General features: G+C 38.9%; 1 protein-coding gene across 1 annotated transcript; it reads right to left on the reverse strand.

The window, feature by feature from the left end:
- Nucleotides 1-13,144: 13,144 nt before the first annotated feature.
- On the reverse strand, nucleotides 13,145-16,432 carry LOC145055053 (triacylglycerol lipase SDP1-like). Its single transcript, XM_079003335.1, has 2 exons — nucleotides 14,465-16,432; nucleotides 13,145-14,372 (listed from the first exon to the last, which is right to left on the reverse strand). The coding sequence occupies exons 1-2, from the start codon at nucleotides 15,893-15,895 to the stop codon at nucleotides 13,317-13,319; spliced, it is 2,487 nt and encodes an 828-aa protein (XP_078859461.1). The 5' UTR covers nucleotides 15,896-16,432; the 3' UTR covers nucleotides 13,145-13,316.
- Nucleotides 16,433-17,383: the final 951 nt, after the last annotated feature.

Raw genomic sequence — 17,383 nt, forward strand, 5'->3', positions numbered from 1 at the left:
AATCCAAGATCCAAGGAGGAGGACTTGGAGTGAATACTGATGCGGTGTGGTCAGTAGTACTGGGCCCGTACTACTAAAGACACTGGATCAGTGGCCATTCCAAGTAAGAATCTTTTGGACAACAGAGGACAAGTATGGTTGCGTCATCGAGTTTGTGTATGCTTGATCGAGTCTCTGATAATTTTTGTTGTATTTCAGAGGCATCATGGTTGGGACCCGACACACACCTGAGAGTAGTGGTGTCAGCGACGAGAAGATCCGTCGATTGATTCATGAGGAGGTGGTTTCTGCCATCCAGGATGAGATTCCTGAGATGTTTGGGGACATCAAGACCACGTTGATTGAGACTTTTGATGAGCAGTACGCCGCGCTGACAGAGGCTGCTACAGCTGCAGCTACTGCTGCTGTTGTTGCTGCTAGACCTCAGGGAGGTGACTCGTTGTTGTTCCGGGAGTTCAACAACACGAAGCCACCAGAGTTCGACGGGACGCAGGACCCAATTGCCTCTATGAGGTGGATCTCTGACATCGAGAGATGTTTCTATATGTGTTCTTGTCCGGAGCACTTGAGGGTTCGGTTCGCCTTGAACCAGCTCCGCCTGGGAGCGAAGGATTTGTGAAAATTCGTGACGGCGAACTTCACTTTGGCTGATATTTCTGAGGTGACCTGGGAGAGGTTCACCGCTATGTTCAAAGAGGATTATGTTCCCCCAGTGGAGAAGGAACGGTTGATTCAGGAGTTCTTGACCCTCAAGCAGGGTACTGATTCTGTGGCAGTGATCACCAGGAAGTTTCATGAGAGGGCGATGTTTTGCCCTGAGCAGGTGTCATCTGAGCAGGCTCGTATGAGCCGTTATCTGAGTGTTCTGAGGAGAGATATTCGTGAGTTCGTGGCGAACTCGACTTATTAGACATTTGCTGAGCTCTAGGCAAATGCCCGGAAGAGGGAGATCGAGTTGGAGACTTAGGACAGGGAGGAGGCCGAGTCACAGAGGGTGGATCGGCGGCCGGCTCAGTCTCAGCCGGCAGCCAAGCGGGCTAGACCCGCTGATTCGAGATCTGGAGGCGCGAAGGGCCGCACTTATAGGAAGTGCGGTAAGAGTCATGAGGGGTCGTGCAGGGCTGGGGTATGCTACAAGTGTGGGAAGGAGGGGAATATCGCGAGGGATTTCCCCAAGGGATTTTCAGTTTGCTTTCATTGCTACCAGACCGGTCATCGGAAGGCCGAGTGCCCGCAACTTCTTCAGGGATTTGCGCCTGCTGCTAAGACTACCGAGGTTCAGCCGGTGAAGGTCGAGGCCCCGAAGGCTCGTGGGAGAGCATTTCAGTTGACCGCGGAGGAGGTCCGCCCGGCGCCCGATGTTGTGGTTGGTATGTATTCTCTTTCCATCTTTTATTTGAGTTGAGTTTTTAAGCTTATATGATAGTATGCGTAGGTACTTTTCTTGTGAGTTATGTGCCTGCGTTGGTATTATTTGACTCGGGTGCGAGTCGGTCGTTTGTTTCCGTAGCATTTAGTTAGCATATTAGTATCCGTAGAGAGGCGTTGGATCGGCCTCTACGAGTTTCCATAGCTGATGAGCGAGCAGTGTATGCTTCGGATGTGATCCGAGGATGTGTCGTTGAGATCTTCGGTGTGGAGTTTCCGATAGATCTGGTTCCGATCGCGATGGGGGACGTGTGTGTTATAGTGGGTATGCATTGGTTGAGTCGATATGGAGCTGTGATAGATTGCGAGCGTCAATTGGTGACGATTCGAGACCCTAGTGGGGGACTTCTTACGGTGTACGGCGAGGGTACACACTCGGGGTCAGCATTTTGTTCGGCCGCCAGAGCGAGACAGAGTCTACAGCATGGCTGTAGGGGATTTGTGGCATATGTGATGGATGCGTCAGTTGATGAGGTCCCGATAGTGCGTGAGTTTCCGGATGTCTTTCCAGAGGAGTTGCCGGGTGTGCCTCCGGAGAGGCAGGTAGAGTTCGGTATTGAATTGGTTCCGGGAGCTGCGCCTATCGCCAAGGCGCCATATCGCCTTGCGCCTCCGGAGATGCAGGAGTTATCCTCGCAACTTCAGGAGATGTTGGGGAAGGGGTTTATCAGGCCGAGCAGTTCGCAATGGAGGCGCCTATCCTTTTTGTCAAGAAGAAGGATGGATCGCTCCGGATGTGCATTGATTATCGTGAGCTGAATAAGCTAACGGTCAAGAACCGTTACCCATTGCCGAGGATCGATGATTTGTTCGATCAGTTGCAGGGAGCATCTTGGTTCTCCAAGATCGATTTGAGGTCTGGTTATCATCGGGTGAGGGTGCGGGAGGAGGACGTCCAGAAGACAGCATTTCAGACTCGTTATGGGCATTACGAGTTCATGGTGATGCCTTTCGGACTCACCAACGCACCGGCGGTGTTCATGGATCTCATGAACAAGGTGTGCAGACCGATGTTAGATCACTCAGTGATCGTGTTCATCGACGACATATTGGTGTATTTGAGATCCAGATAGCAGCATGAGGAGCATTTGAGGGAGATCCTCGGAGTTCTGAGATCGGAGAGGCTTTATGCCAAGTTCTCCAAATGTGAGTTCTGGATACGAGAGGTTCAATTTCTGGGGCACCTCGTTAACCAGAATGGGATATTGGTCGATCCGGCCAAGATTGAGGCAGTCATGAGGTGGGAGGTGCCGAGATCACCCACCGAGATCAGGAGTTTTCTGGGTTTGGCCGGCTATTATCAGAGATTTATTAAGGATTTCTCCAAGATCGTCGTGCCACTCACCAAGTTGACCCGGAAGGGTGTTGCGTTTTCTTGGGGTCCGGAGCAGCAGACCTCGTTCGAGACACTTCGTCAGAAATTATGCGAAGCCCCAGTGTTAGCCCTTCCGGAAGGGATGGAAGATTTTGTGGTATATTGTGATGCATCGATATCCAGTTTGGGAGCGGTGCTTATGCAGAGGGGGCATGTGATTGCATATGCATCGAGGAAGCTTAAGCCTCATGAGTCGAGATATCCCACTCATGATTTGGAGCTGGGAGCGGTAGTGTTCGCTATCAAGATCTGGTGACATTATCTGTATGGGGTCCGGTGTACGATATACACGGACCACAAGAGCTTGAAGTATTTGATGGATCAGCCCAACCTGAATATGCGCCAGAGGAGGTGGTTGGACGTGGTCAAGGATTATGATTGTGAGATCCTGTACCACCTAGGCAAGGCTAATGTTGTAGCCGATGCTTTGAGCCATAGGGCGGAGGGCGCCCCATTTCGAGATGTCTGTTTGAGATTGATAGTGATGACCCCGGTGTTGTATGCTATTCGTGGGGCCCAGGCTGAGGCTGTGAAACTAGAAAGCCAGAAGAGAGAGCGAGTTTTCGGGATGGTATCGGAATTAGTTACCGATAGCCAGGGGCTTATGACATTTCAGGGTCGGATATGGGTACCGTCTGTGGGCGGAACGCGTACCATTTTGATGGAAGAGGCTCATCGATCGAAATTTTCGATCCATCCCGGGGCCACTAAGATGTATTTGGACCTGAAAAAGGATCATTGGTGGCCCTGTATAAAGAGGGATGTCGCATGGTTTGTAGAGAGGTGCTTGACCTGTCGCAGGGTGAAGGCCGAGCACCAGCGTCCACATGGTAAGCTGCAGCCATTATAGATTCCCGAGTGGAAATGGGAACAGATTACCATGGATTTCATCACCAAATTGCCAAGGACCGCGAGGGGTGTCGATGCAATTTGGGTGATTGTGGATAGGTTGACAAAGAGTGCTCACTTCCTGGCCATTAGTGAGAGCTCGTCCGCGGAGAAGTTGCCAGAGATGTACGTGAGAAATGTGGTATCACGGCATGGAGTGCCGATCTCGATTGTCTCAGATCAAGATGTACGTTTCACTTCCAGATTCTGGAAGAAGTTTCATGAGGAATTGGGTATGAAACTGCCTTTTAGTACCGCATACCACCCACAGACTAATGGGCAGAGTCAGCGGACTATTCAGACGCTCGAGGACATGCTCCGGGCATGTGTGTTGGATTTCGGCGGGAGTTGGGGCACGTATTAGCCCTTGGCGGAGTTTTCTTATAACAACAACCATCATTCGAGCATTGGCATGCCACCCTTTGATCTGTTGTATGGGAGGAGGTGTCGAACCCCTATTTGATGGGGAGAAGTAGGGCAGCGCGTGATGGGCAGCACCGAGATTGTGCTTCAGACGACAGAGCAGATCCAGCAGGTCAGACAGAGGTTGTTGACCGCTCAGAGTTGTCAGAAGAGTTATGCGGACAGACGCCGGTCCGAGCTCGAGTTTCAGGTCGGCGACTTCGTGCTCCTGAAGGTCTCTCCTTGGAAAGGAGTGATCTGATTCAGGAAGTGCGGCAAGTTGGGGCCCCGATATATTGGTCCTTTCAGGGTGATCGCGAGAGTAGGCAGGGTAGCCTATCGTTTGGAGTTGCCAGCAGAGTTGGGGCAGATTCATGACACTTTCCACGTAACGCAGTTGCGAAAGTGTATAGCCGATGAGTCGGCAGTGGTGTCATTAGAAGATATTCAGGTGGATGCGAACCTGAATTATGCTGAGAGACCGGTGGCGATCAGGGATCGGAAGATCAAGGTTTTGAGGAACAAGGAAGTGCCTCTGGTGCAGGTCCAGTGGCAGCATCGGAAAGGGTCGGAGTTGACTTGGGAACCAGTGCGTGAGATGCGGGAGCAGCATCCGGAGTTGTTTGCAGAGTGAGACTTCGAGGGCGAAGTCTGATTCTAGTGGGGGAGAATTGTAACATCCGGTTTCCCAGGTATTATATTTTTGTTCTTTTATTTTTGGGTGTTGAGGGGAGACTCGGCGAGTTGGCGTCTAGACTCGTCGAGTATGGTCGCGGTTTCGTATGCGAGTTCACAGCTGGACTCGGCGAGTTCATGAGTGGACTCGGCAAGTCCACGCTGTTTAATGAAACCCTAATTTCCAGGGTTTGAGACCTATTTAAAGGGTCTTAGGGCATCATTGGCAGCCACCAACCCCCAGAGAGAAACCCTAAGAGATCTAGAGTGTTTGTGAGGAAGGAGAGGCCATTCTTGAACCTTTTGTGGGTGTTTTTGCAAGAAGGAAGTGTTCAAGGCAAGAGGAGGCTGAAGGAGGTGCGATTTTGGTAGTTTTTGAGCTCATAGAGATTGTATTGAGGTATTATTCTCGGACCTTCTTTAGTTTTTGGTGTTGATACTTAGTGTTAGGGTTTTCTAACCCTTTTAGAGGTTGATTAAGTGGAGCATTTGGTCCCTTCTCAAAAACACTTAAGATTCACAAAAATGCTTACCAAATACTCTAGAACCGGCTTGGTGGTGTAGAACTTGGAGATGTTTGAGCTAGTTTTTGAGTGAAGAAAATGTTAAGGTATGAATGAAATGGAGAGAGTGGAGAGTCTCCACCCTCTCAGCCGAGAACTATAAAGGAGAGGGGGAGTGTGACTTTATGTTTATTTGTTGGTTATTTGGAGGTTATGCATGGAAGAATGATGTATAAAGGCTTGCATGGTGTGGGAAGTTTGGAGGATATTTTCTTGCCAAGCATTGTTGTTTGATGGTCAATGAGGTGGCATTACAAGGTCAAAGTCTTGGGTCTTGTTCCAACCAAAAGCCAAGGGCTTTCGGTCCTTATGTCCAGCCGAATCCAAAGGGGTTTTCAGTTTTAGGGTAGCCAAAAACACCCACCCTTCACATAAGGTTTTTGGTCTTGGAGATATGGGTTCTCGGGTTTTATATGGCCCATTAAGAAGGATTTTCGGATTTGTGTTTCTAAGAGGTTATTACGAACTTGATTCTTAGTGCATGCATATGTGTATTCATATACTTTGTCATTTTTGAATTACAATAATCTATTGCAACAAGGTTACTTAGAGTGTTCATTTGTACATGGATATAATTTCCACCCTAAATTTGCTAGATGTGACATTAAGTCCCATTTGATAGTTGTTGTCCGGGAAAGTGTTGTCTGAGAAAGTTTTCTGACTTGGAAAGAAATCATGATGTTTGATTGTATATCTCACTAACTGTGCTGAATGATGAAAAATGACCATATTACCCTGTTGTTATGTACTGTGATGGATGGAGTTGCTGAATAATTATAAAAATATACAAATTATCATACAAAATCAAAATTACACAATAATCATCTAAAAATCCAAATATATTTTTTCATACAAAGTAATTAAACATAGATCAATTATATTCCAAATAGAAATTCGATTAGGTTGTTTTTAGTTTATTGTTTTTCAAGTTGATGTTATATTGTTATTATTTCTAGTCATTTTAGTTTTTCTTTTTTTATAACCCAACGTGTGACTCTTGACCTTGTTTATGTCCGATAATGATGGGATGGATGAGATTTTTTAAAATAAATTAGGATGATGGCGGTGTTGTCTAAAAAAATTGATCTAATAAAAATGAATTAAAAAAATAACTAAAAGAAATTGATAATCCAATAAAGTAAAATTCATTAATATATAAATATTATATATTATAAATAATATTTATTAATATCAAGGTTGTAAAAAACGCTCGACGTTAGCTAGTCGGTGGACTGGGGTTAAGCGATTAATCAGCTAGGCGGAGATTAATTGGAGGATTAACCAGAGACCATTAATTGCTAATTCGCTGAATTTTAAAAAATTAAATATGACTAATATCATATAAAAGTTCATAAATACCACTAATATCATAACAAAATAGGTTAATATGATTAATACAACCCTAATCATGCCTCAAATAGTTTCCATTAAGATAAAATTTCTTCAAAATGTTAAAATTTCATCGTTTTATATTGTTTCATTCATTATGTATGTAGGGATTAATCGTTAGGCGCCCTCTAATCGGTCGAGTAGCGCCTAGAGATTAATCGGGACCTAGTCGAGATTTTTACAATAGTGATTAATATATAATAATCCAATAAAAAGCGTTAATCCATAAAAATTAAATTAAAAAATAATTATTTAAAAGAAATTAATAATCCAATAAAATAATATTTATTAATTCATAAATATTATATATTAAAAATAATATTTATTAGTATATAATAATCAAGTAAAAAATTAATAATCCAATAAAAAAATAAAAAAAATATATTTAAAAGAAATTAATAATCCAAGAAAGAAAAAGGCGAGGTTTAAGGCATAATTGTATTTTCCAACCCATTCAGCTAGAAAGATATGGTTTTGGGGTTTTTTGGGAAATACATATCATATTGGGAAAGACCATTTTTTGTGCAAATCAAACAGTCTTTGTGATCCATTCAACCAGAAAGATCTTTTGGACCTAGAAATATGTCTATCAAACAGGGTCTTATAATGGTATAATCCACAAATCGGTGTTACGGCTGAGTCAACTTAACTCACAAGTTTTGTGATTTCACCATCATTGTCTGCAACACTACAATGATCATTCACATCACAACCACCTTCTCATTCAATGACACTTTTGTCCTAAAAAATTTCAGCATCCCTACATTCAGACCTGGAGCTACCATCCATGTCTTTTTCCGGTGGGTCAAGTTGCACACACTCAGCAACCGAGTCAGATGGTGAGTTATTATCCGAGTCATGACTCCTATTTGATGGTGTCAAATTTTAATTTGGTTTAAATAATATTCAAATATAATTAATTAAATATCAAATTTAAGATTCCAATTAAATAATATTTCAAATTAATTATCATATTTTAATATTCATAACAATTTTATAAAATTGAGGTTTATTCCCAGCTTTTTGAAATCAACAAAAATCCTAAAAACCTAAAAACACGATAGGCATTAGGCGAGGGGCGCATCGTGACTGCGATTGACAGGTTTTCTTTCGAGTTTTGCTTTTCATAAAGTTTTGTACCATAATTAAAACAACATTGCTTTGATACCACTATTGTGGATTCTTAGCATCAAGTACATAATACATAGGTAGTGGAAAAATCAAAACTTGATATACCTAAGACCACATGCAATGTATGATCTATGTTTTGCTATAAGTAAGGAATTACTAACCTTTTGTTGACTTCTTTGTGATATTGTACGTGCTAGCTTAGTTTCAAGACGAAGGATCCAAAAGAGAACCTGTCTAATAGAATCAGACCCACACACCAAATAACAAAAAGAAGAACCCACAAATTAGGGTTTATGTAAAACTCAAGATCCCTAGGAGAGGGGATGAGAATTTCATCTTTAAAGAGTAAGAGGAGCAGAGTATTGACGACTTTAGAGAGAGAAATAAGTAGCTCTAGGCTTCACCTTAGCAGTCTATTTATATATATGTAGTTGTTAGATTGTCAGATTGATACAAACTCTAAGGTTTATCAATATCTGATTCAAACCAGCTCTATCATTATCCATAGGGCATCAAAACCGCCCATTCTAAGAGCCTCCATGAGGTTTTGGATTATTATAATTAATCTTCATGATTCATTAATATTCAACTTTTTTAATTAATCAAATCTTTTTAACTAATTTACCAAAATAATTTCTAATCCATTTATTAATTTCTTAATTAATTAACATGTTATTAAACTTCATTTCCTTATGTTATTTGAGTCATGAAACCAATCCAAAAAGACTCGTTATTATAAGAAATATTTTCAACGATTTTGTTAGTATTTTGGGTGTGAGGCGAAAATTGTAAAGTGAGTTTATATTTGAATTTGTTAATGAATCGCGTAAGACCATGACAAATGATCGATTTAAATAATTGATTTGAGAATGTTTGGATTGACTGAGCTTAATTCATTACTTATGAGTAAGATTTAAGACTACAAAAATTCAAAGCTAAATAACTACATATCTAATTTTGATTGCTTAGGTTTTGTGATGCTTATCAAATACATTAAACATTTTTGGTTTTGTTCCAAAAAAAATCAAAGCAAAAGGATGACGATGTAACTAGTTACGAAGCTTTAGGTTTTAAGCAAAAGGTTCATTAAAAATCATCAATCTCTTTTTCGTTTAGATGAGATTTTGAAGTTCATTCGGTTAATCAATATTTGAGAATTTATAAAAGATGTTATAATGTATTATTAAATTAAATATTTAAATTTATTAAAATATATAAATTTTTTTTGACAAATATGATATTTTTAAGTTTATAAAAAATAAATATAATATTTAACTTTTTGATTGTATAAATATAATATTTAAATTTTTAACGAATACATACCAAATTCTACCATTCTAATCGAAACAAACACATTTTAAAACACCGTTTCATTAGTAACGTTTCAATAGTAAGTATGAAAATAAAATAAATACCAATCAACACAAAACATAATTCCAACATACAACATCAAATTATGTATAGTTTTCGCTTCTTGAAATAACTATAATTTTCTATTAAACTTGTATAAAACGTTTAAAAATTAGTCATTGTAACATAAATTTTTCTAATCCAACCCGTACATGTTTACACTGCTAAATGAATTTCCACAATATATCAATACACATAAAGTAAAATTTCATCTATCTAATCTATTAATAATGGTACAATCCATAAATTTGTATCACTACCGAGTCAACTCAACTCACAAGCTTTTGATTTCACCATCATTATCTCCAACACTACAATGATCCTTCACTTCACACCCCCCTACCGGTTCAATAACATTTTCACCCTCACAAATTTCAGTGTCCCCACATTCAGACCCGGAGCTACCATCCATGTCTTTTTCCGGCGAGTTGAGTTGCACACACTCAGCCGCCGAGTCAGACGGGGAGTTATTCTCCGAGTCATGAGTCCGATTCGACGGTGTCAAATCCCCTTTCCTCACCACATTAAACACAATCCCATTATGAATCCTCTCCGGCTGCAAAAGATCACCTGCCGCCACCGTGATGCTACCACTGCTAACTCTAGCAGCGCCAGCATCGCGGTGGTCAGATTCCGGATCAGAGATCCAGTCAGGCGGGATCACCCGTAAGTTCTGACAAACCATAATCGCCTTATTCATTTTCGAATCCGAATCCAAATTTTGCACGAATTCCACAAACTGATCGACTGAAGTTGTTCGCTTTCCTTGATGAAAGGACATGATATGAGCACTTGCAACACTAAGAGGACGAGATTTCTTCATTCTTGCCTTAGTTGTTTGCAACAAGTTATGGAATTGGACCAATCATGTTTCTTTGTTGTCCAAATGATAGCTCAAAAACAATTGATCAAATATAATTAATTAAATATTCAAATTTAAGATTCCAATTAAAGAATATTTCAAATTAATTATCATATTTAAATATTCATATTAATCCAGTTAATACAATATTTTAAAATTGAGGTTTATCCACATCTTTTCGAAATCAGTAAAAATCCTGGAAAAACCTAAAAACCCAATAGGTGCTAGGCAGAGGGGTGCGTCACGACTGTGATTCACAGGTTTCTTTCGATTTTTGTTTTTCACAAAGTTTTGTACCGTAATTAAAACAACCTTGCTCTAATACCATTGTTGGAGATTCTTAGCATCAAGTACATAATACATAGGTAGTGGAAAAATCAAAACTTGATATACCTAAGGGCACATGCAACCTAGGATCTATGTTTTACTACTATAGCATCTTACTTTGAAACACAACATAAGTAAGGAATTACTAACCTCTTTTTGACTTCCTTGTGATCTCATACATGTTAGCTTAGTCAGTGGCAGAACTGAAATTTGCATTAGGGGTAGCACAAAATTTTCGACAGTCTATACATACAAGGTATCCGATACAACTTTACAAGTTTTAGCAAGAATGGGACAATTTGGTCAATTTGCATCTTAGAACAACCACAAATTATCTAAGCTATGGATTTTTAGCAAAATTTGGTAGTTTAGGAGATGGTTTTATCACTTTATGTTCTCCATTTTAAGCATGAATCTGCAAACAAAAGTTGCAACACTATACCTTGAATTGAAGCAAAAATAACAACAAATTTGACTCCAAATTCAAATCAAGATAATGGAAGATGTCAGTGATAAAACTAAACATGTAGAACCTGATCATTACTTTGAACTCGATAATAAACAACTAAAACCCACATAAATATAAGGCAATAAGAACATAATTATAATCAAATTAGAATTCAAATTCAAGAATATACAACTTGTTAGACTATCAAAGATACCTCCAAAATGGTAGCTTTCAATTAATAAGTTGAAGAACACCTGAATATACCTTGAAATCACTTGGGAGAGTAATAGGTAATTATTCAATTCTTTGAACATTCAATCATACAACCAATTTATTTCCCTAAACTGTTACAACTTCTTCTATTTTGTATGAATTTGGTATCAAAGTGGTGCATCCTCGCATCGTGATGTTTGATTTCTGATTATCAGCAACTCAATTTTGGAATACTAGATCAACAATTAAAGCAGCAGTTTTCAAGAACGCAGGAGTAATCTCCAACTGCAAAATTGATTCGATTACTAGTTATCTCAAATTGCGTTTTTGAGGAACATATCTGGACTTAACGCTTCAAGTAACCCACCTTGTAATCAGTGTTTAGGGTTCCATAAACCCATCTTTCTTGGTCAACTTTATCAATGTTTGGATGTCCGAGAACTTCTGGGAGTAGCATTTTATCTTTCTCGGACAAACTTGAGGGGTAGCACGGGCTACCCCTGGCTACTAGCTGGTTCCGAACCTGAGCTTAGTTGCAAGATGAAGGATCCAAAAGAGAACCCCTCTAATGGAATCAGACCCACACACCAAATAGCAAAAGAAAGAACCCAAAAATTAGGGTTTATGCAAAACTCAATATTCCTAAGAGAGGGGATGAGAATTTCAGCTTTGAGGAGTAAGATGAGTAGAGTGTTGACGATTTTATAGAGAGAAATAACTAGCTTTAGGCTTCACCCTAGCAATCTATTTATAGGTAGTTGTTAGAATATAAGATGAATACATACTCTAAAGTTTATCCTTATCTTATTCAAACCGGCTCTATCACTATCCTGAGTCTATCCATAGGGCATCAAAACCATCCATTCTAAGAGCCTCCATGAGGTTCTAGAATATTCCAATAATCCCTATGATTTATTATTATTCAACCTCTTTTAATTAATCAAATATTTTTAACTAATTTACCAGAATAATTTCTAATTAACTTATTAATTTCTTAATAAATTAACACATTATTAAACTTTATTTCCTTATGTTATTTGAGTCATGAAGCCAACCCAAAAAGACTCTGCTACTATTAGAAATATTATCAATGATTTTGTTAGTATTTTGGGTGTGAGACGAAAATTGTAATGTGGGTTTAAATTTGAATTTGTTATTAAATCAAATAAGACTTTGACAAGTGATCAATTTAAATAATTGATTTGAGGATGATTGGATTGACTGGAGCTTTGATTCATTATGGAGCTTTGATTCATTACTTATTACTAGTATTTAACACTACCAATATTCAAAGCAAAAGAACTAGATACCTAATTTTGATTACTTAGGTTTTGTGATGTTTATCAAATACATTAAAACTTTGGGTTTTGTTCCAAAAAATTAAAGCAAGAAGATGACGATGAAACTAGTTATGGAGCTTTAGGTTTTACTCATGAAACTAGTTATGGAGCTTTAGGTTTTACTCCAAAAATCATCGCAATCTCTTTTTTTTTATGAGATTTTGAAGTTCAATCTATTAATCAATATTAGAGAATTTATGAAAAATGTAAGTCTATTGCTAAATTAAATATTTAAAATTATTAAAATTTATAATTTTAATTTTAATCTTTTTTTTTTTTGACAAATATAATATTTTTAAGTTTATAAAAAATAATATAATATTTAATGTTTTGATTGGATAAATATAATACTTTAATTTTTAATGAGTGCATAAGAAATTCTACCATTATAATCAAACCACCACGATCATATCATAATTTCAGTCTCTTTCATGATCATCAAAACAAACACGTTTTAAAACATCCATTTCATTAGTCAAGTATGATAATAAAATATTGTCATTTACCAATCAAATTATGTATAGTTTTCGCTTCTTGATGGACCCGTTTATTTGTTTCCTATCCAAATATCTTCTCCTCATGATATCAAAATCCATACTTTTTGTTACTCATTCGTCCTTCGTTCTATTTTAATTTCAAATGTCACTTAAATATAAATAACTATAATTTTCTGTTTAAACTTGTATAAATCGATAAAAAAAAATAGTCATTGTAACATAAAATTTTCGAATCCAACCCTTACATGTGTACCCTGTTAAATGAATTTACACAATATATCAATACACATAAAGTAAAATTTCCATCTATCTAATCTACTAATAATGGTTCAATCCACAAATTTGTATCACTACCGAGTCAACTCAACTCACAAGCTTTTGATTTCACCATCATTATCTACAACACTATAATGATCCTTCACTTCACAACCCTCTTCCGGTTCAATGACATTTTCACCCTCGCACATTTCAGTGTCCCCACATTCGGACCCGGAGCTACCATCCATGTCTTTTTCCGGTGAGTCGAGTTGCACACACTCAGCCGCCGAGTCAGACGGGGAGTTATTCTCCGAGTCATGACTTCGATTCGACGGTGTCAAATCCCCTTTCCTCACCACATTAAACACAATCCCATTATGAATCCTCTCCGGCTGCAAAAGATCACCCGCTGCCACCGTGATACTACCACTGCTAACTCTAGCAGCGCCAGCATCGCGGTTGTCAGATTCCGGATCAGAGATCCGGTCAGGCGGGATCACCCGTAAGTTCTGATAAACCATAATCGCCTTATTCATTTTCGAATCCGAATCCAAATTTTGCACGAATTCCACAAACTGATCGGCTGAAGTTGTGCGCATCAACGGACCGCCAGATCTCGTCCATGAAGTCACCTCGGCGGCGCTTTCGGACTCGCTGTCGCTTCCATCGTGGTTGCGGTGGTGCCGCCAGTTTCTACCGCCGTGGTGGAGGACGTCGGCGAGGTCGTCTTCAAGGGACCCGGTGGAGTTTTCGCGGGCGATGCAGTTCCATGACGGGATTCGTTTGGAGGCGTTGAATCGGACGGGATTTGAGGCGGCGTGAGATTGAGAGGCGGCTGCGGCTCTCTCGGCGCTTCGTTTTAGTCGGCGCATGTGATTTAGAATTGCCACGCATTCATCCAGTGCCAATTCGATTCCACAATTCGCTTTTATTGCTGACAACTTTTCCCACGTGCATCTACGACCTTGATTCGCGGCTTTTTGAAGCTCTAAATGTGATGGATTTTGTATGATTTTTGAATACTGAGCCAACGTGGCAGGCATAACAACGGTGACGTCACCCTCCCAATCTTGAGCAAATAGCTTCGCAAGTCCACCTAAAGGAAACCCAAGCTCCAACACCTGATTGCATCTGTGTTTCACCTCCATCTCAACAAGATGTGCAAGCTGCATTAAACAATAACAAAACACGTGTCCTTAAATCATTATTCCAGCTCAGCAGTTTAATAATTACTAATTATTAATTTCAGTTTATATACCTTTGCAGCGAAATTGCCTCCATAAGCTCTGATAAACTCTTTCAATCGAAGTAAAGGTGCAATATGCGGATTCGCTTGACTAACAATAAAATGATTCACATTAAACAATTCTTTCAATTGAATCATCGGTAAATCAATCTCCAAACTCCCATCTCTCCACCGCCTAACGGAGGTCCCGTCAACCTCCTCCGGCCCCCAGTGAAACGGCGGATGATAGGGCACGATTTCACCACCTCTGTCTTTCGCCATTAATTCTTGAGCTTCGAAAAGACCCGGAAAAGCGCAAGAAGCAGTCACAGCGCTCCATATAACCACATGAGGTGAAGTCAAGTAGTTTAAACATCTTGGAGGCTCGTGTTTTCTTGGTGAACATACGGTGATTCCAAGAACACGGCCTGTCATATCGTAAGCTTCTTGGAAAGTTAAATTATTCGTTAAGTTTCTTAACAGAACCTGTAAATGTCGGATGTCGTGAAGTGCTCCTTGCGTCATTACCCTTTTGAAAACGTTGAAAATCCCACCCATTTGATCGAAGAACTGCAATGAATGCCATGAATCCTCGAAGAAGCTTTGAAGCTCTGGCCATGATTTTGTGGCGACAACTGCACACATAATGGATCCGACGCTTGACCCGGCGATTATTCGGGGCATGAGTTTGTGTTCTACGAGAGTTTTCACTACACCCACGTGAAAAGCTCCGAGAGAAGCGCCGCCGCTTAACAGTAAAGCTGTTCGGCCAAATGCGTGACGTGTCTCGTGCATAAACGCGAGCTTTTCTTCTAGAAGAAGCTCGTCGGAATCGGAATCACAAACCATTCTTAACTGTGTGGAGACTTCATCGATGTATTCTTTTATGAGCTTTGGAACCTGATGCCGGCCTTTATGAAGCTCCGGATTGCACATGTTGCCGAGGTTTCTGATTAGATCTGCTCGCATACAGAAGATGATGTCTCGAAGTGAACATTCTTGGCGTCTGTGTCTGAGTTCTTGAAATTTGTTTCTTACAAGTTCTTCATCGTAAAGGTCGCGTTCATTCAATTTGGGTGTTTCTTTATCTAACATCTTGGCAGCGTGAGCCCATTCTTCGTAGGTTAGCGCAGCCCTCATCATGTTTCGCCAGAATTTCCTCCGGTAAGCCATTTCGGCCTTTATTTTCACGTTTGTGTAGCGTTTGAGCAAGAAGGCGATTAGGGTTACTAATAGTAGGATTCCTTGTGGGTTGCGAGGATGTAACCATGAGATAATGGGTGTAGCGATATCTGATATGTATGTTCTAATTATATCGAAGTAAAACGATAAGATATGAAAGATTTGATGCCGGAAATGTCCCATTGACTTGCAGAATAGAACTCTGAAAGCAATTGTCCGGCCAAAGGCTGTTGATGGTCCGATTGAGAACCGATCAACGGTAGCCTCGTTACTGATATCCATTTTTTCAGTAGAATTTTGGTGCTGATAATTGTATTTAGAGTAGTTGAAGTTAAAGAAATGATCCTAAGAGAACACCACTAGCCCTAATTCAGAATTTTTCAAATCGAGATTTTGATAACTCCCACACGGAAATATTGATCGTATTCCAGAAATCGAAATGAATATGAATAAGGATCGAGAATAGCTGACCTACAACAATTGAAATTTCCTCAAATTCGAGCTTGTGGAAGAACGCGATACCCCGGATCAGCAAAGAATGAAATGGTAAAGTAAGATCAAATTACAAGAACACTAACCCCGACGGATTGACGAAATCTACCCAGATCAAAATGGATTCGCGCGAAAATTTATGTTGGGAAGTGTGATAGAATTGAATTGATTGGAATGGATAATGCCTATGGGTTTAAAAGTTGAATTTAAAATGAAGGTATGGGATCTGAAAAGTGTATCAGAAGAAATCGGATAATCGAGATAAATAAAGATATATACACGATGAGGTGCACATGTATCACGTCATTCGGGAGTGTACGCATTATATAAACATGATTCAGTATTCAAACCAAATTTATTCAAAGTTGCGGATAAGAGAAGGAAAGGTATGCATCATCGGTGACTGTGCAAAAAAAAGATGACGAAGAATCAAGTATTGGGTTTTCAAAATTTGGGGGATTGTATTTTTGTTGATCGGAAATTAGTCAATTAGGGCAAAATTGGTGATTGGATTTTGAATATTTGGGTTTTTTGTAAAAAGGTTTGGTATTTTTGGCACTCTTACACATATTTACAAACTTAAAATGAATAAATTTATATATTTGACTGGTGTATAACCTTGGAACTACAGTTATAAAATTTATTAAATTTTTATAATAAAAGTTTATAATTATTAATTAATTATTATAAATAAATCATTTTAAATAAATTATTAATTAAGAAATATATCAAAATTTTAAAGTTATTATAACTTCAAATTTAAATATAATTAGAAAATATAAATTTGAATTATGAAATTAATTGTCAATATATCTAAATAACACGTGACATAATATTAATGAGAAGTTATATTAAAGTGAAACTTGACGAAAAAAAGATTAAAACTATTAATTTATTAGAATAGAGATTTGCTTTTGTATATTATGTTTGGGTTTAATTTATATATTTTTGACTTTTTAATAAGGATGCACAATTTAAATTTTCATAAGATGGAAAACAAAATATCAAAATTTTCATAATCTCGTTTTTTCTTTATAATTTTATTTTTTTCTAACTTATATAAGATTATAATCATAAAATTGAAGTGAGATTAAAAAAGTAAAATGGTTTCTCAGCCGTCCATAAAATAAAGAGAAAGTAAATAATCTAATAACATTTTTTAATATGTATTTGAAAAAAAAAATAAACAAAAATAGTCACTTAGTCCGGAGTGGGCATTCCGAAAAAACACACACATACACACACATTTTTTGACCGATTTTGGAACAACATTCTGGA

This window comes from Lactuca serriola, chromosome 5 (genome assembly GCF_051521515.1).
Source record: "Lactuca serriola cultivar US96UC23 chromosome 5, Lser_US96UC23_V15, whole genome shotgun sequence".
Lineage (NCBI taxonomy): Eukaryota > Viridiplantae > Streptophyta > Magnoliopsida > Asterales > Asteraceae > Lactuca > Lactuca serriola.

Coding starts and splice junctions, on each gene's coding strand:
- LOC145055053 (XM_079003335.1), bottom strand. CDS start 15,895: ATGGATATCAGTAACGAGGCTACCGTTGATCGGTTCTCAATCGGACCA. Junction 14,373..14,464: donor GAGGCAATTTCGCTGCAAAG/GTATATAAACTG, acceptor TGTTTAATGCAG/CTTGCACATCTTGTTGAGAT.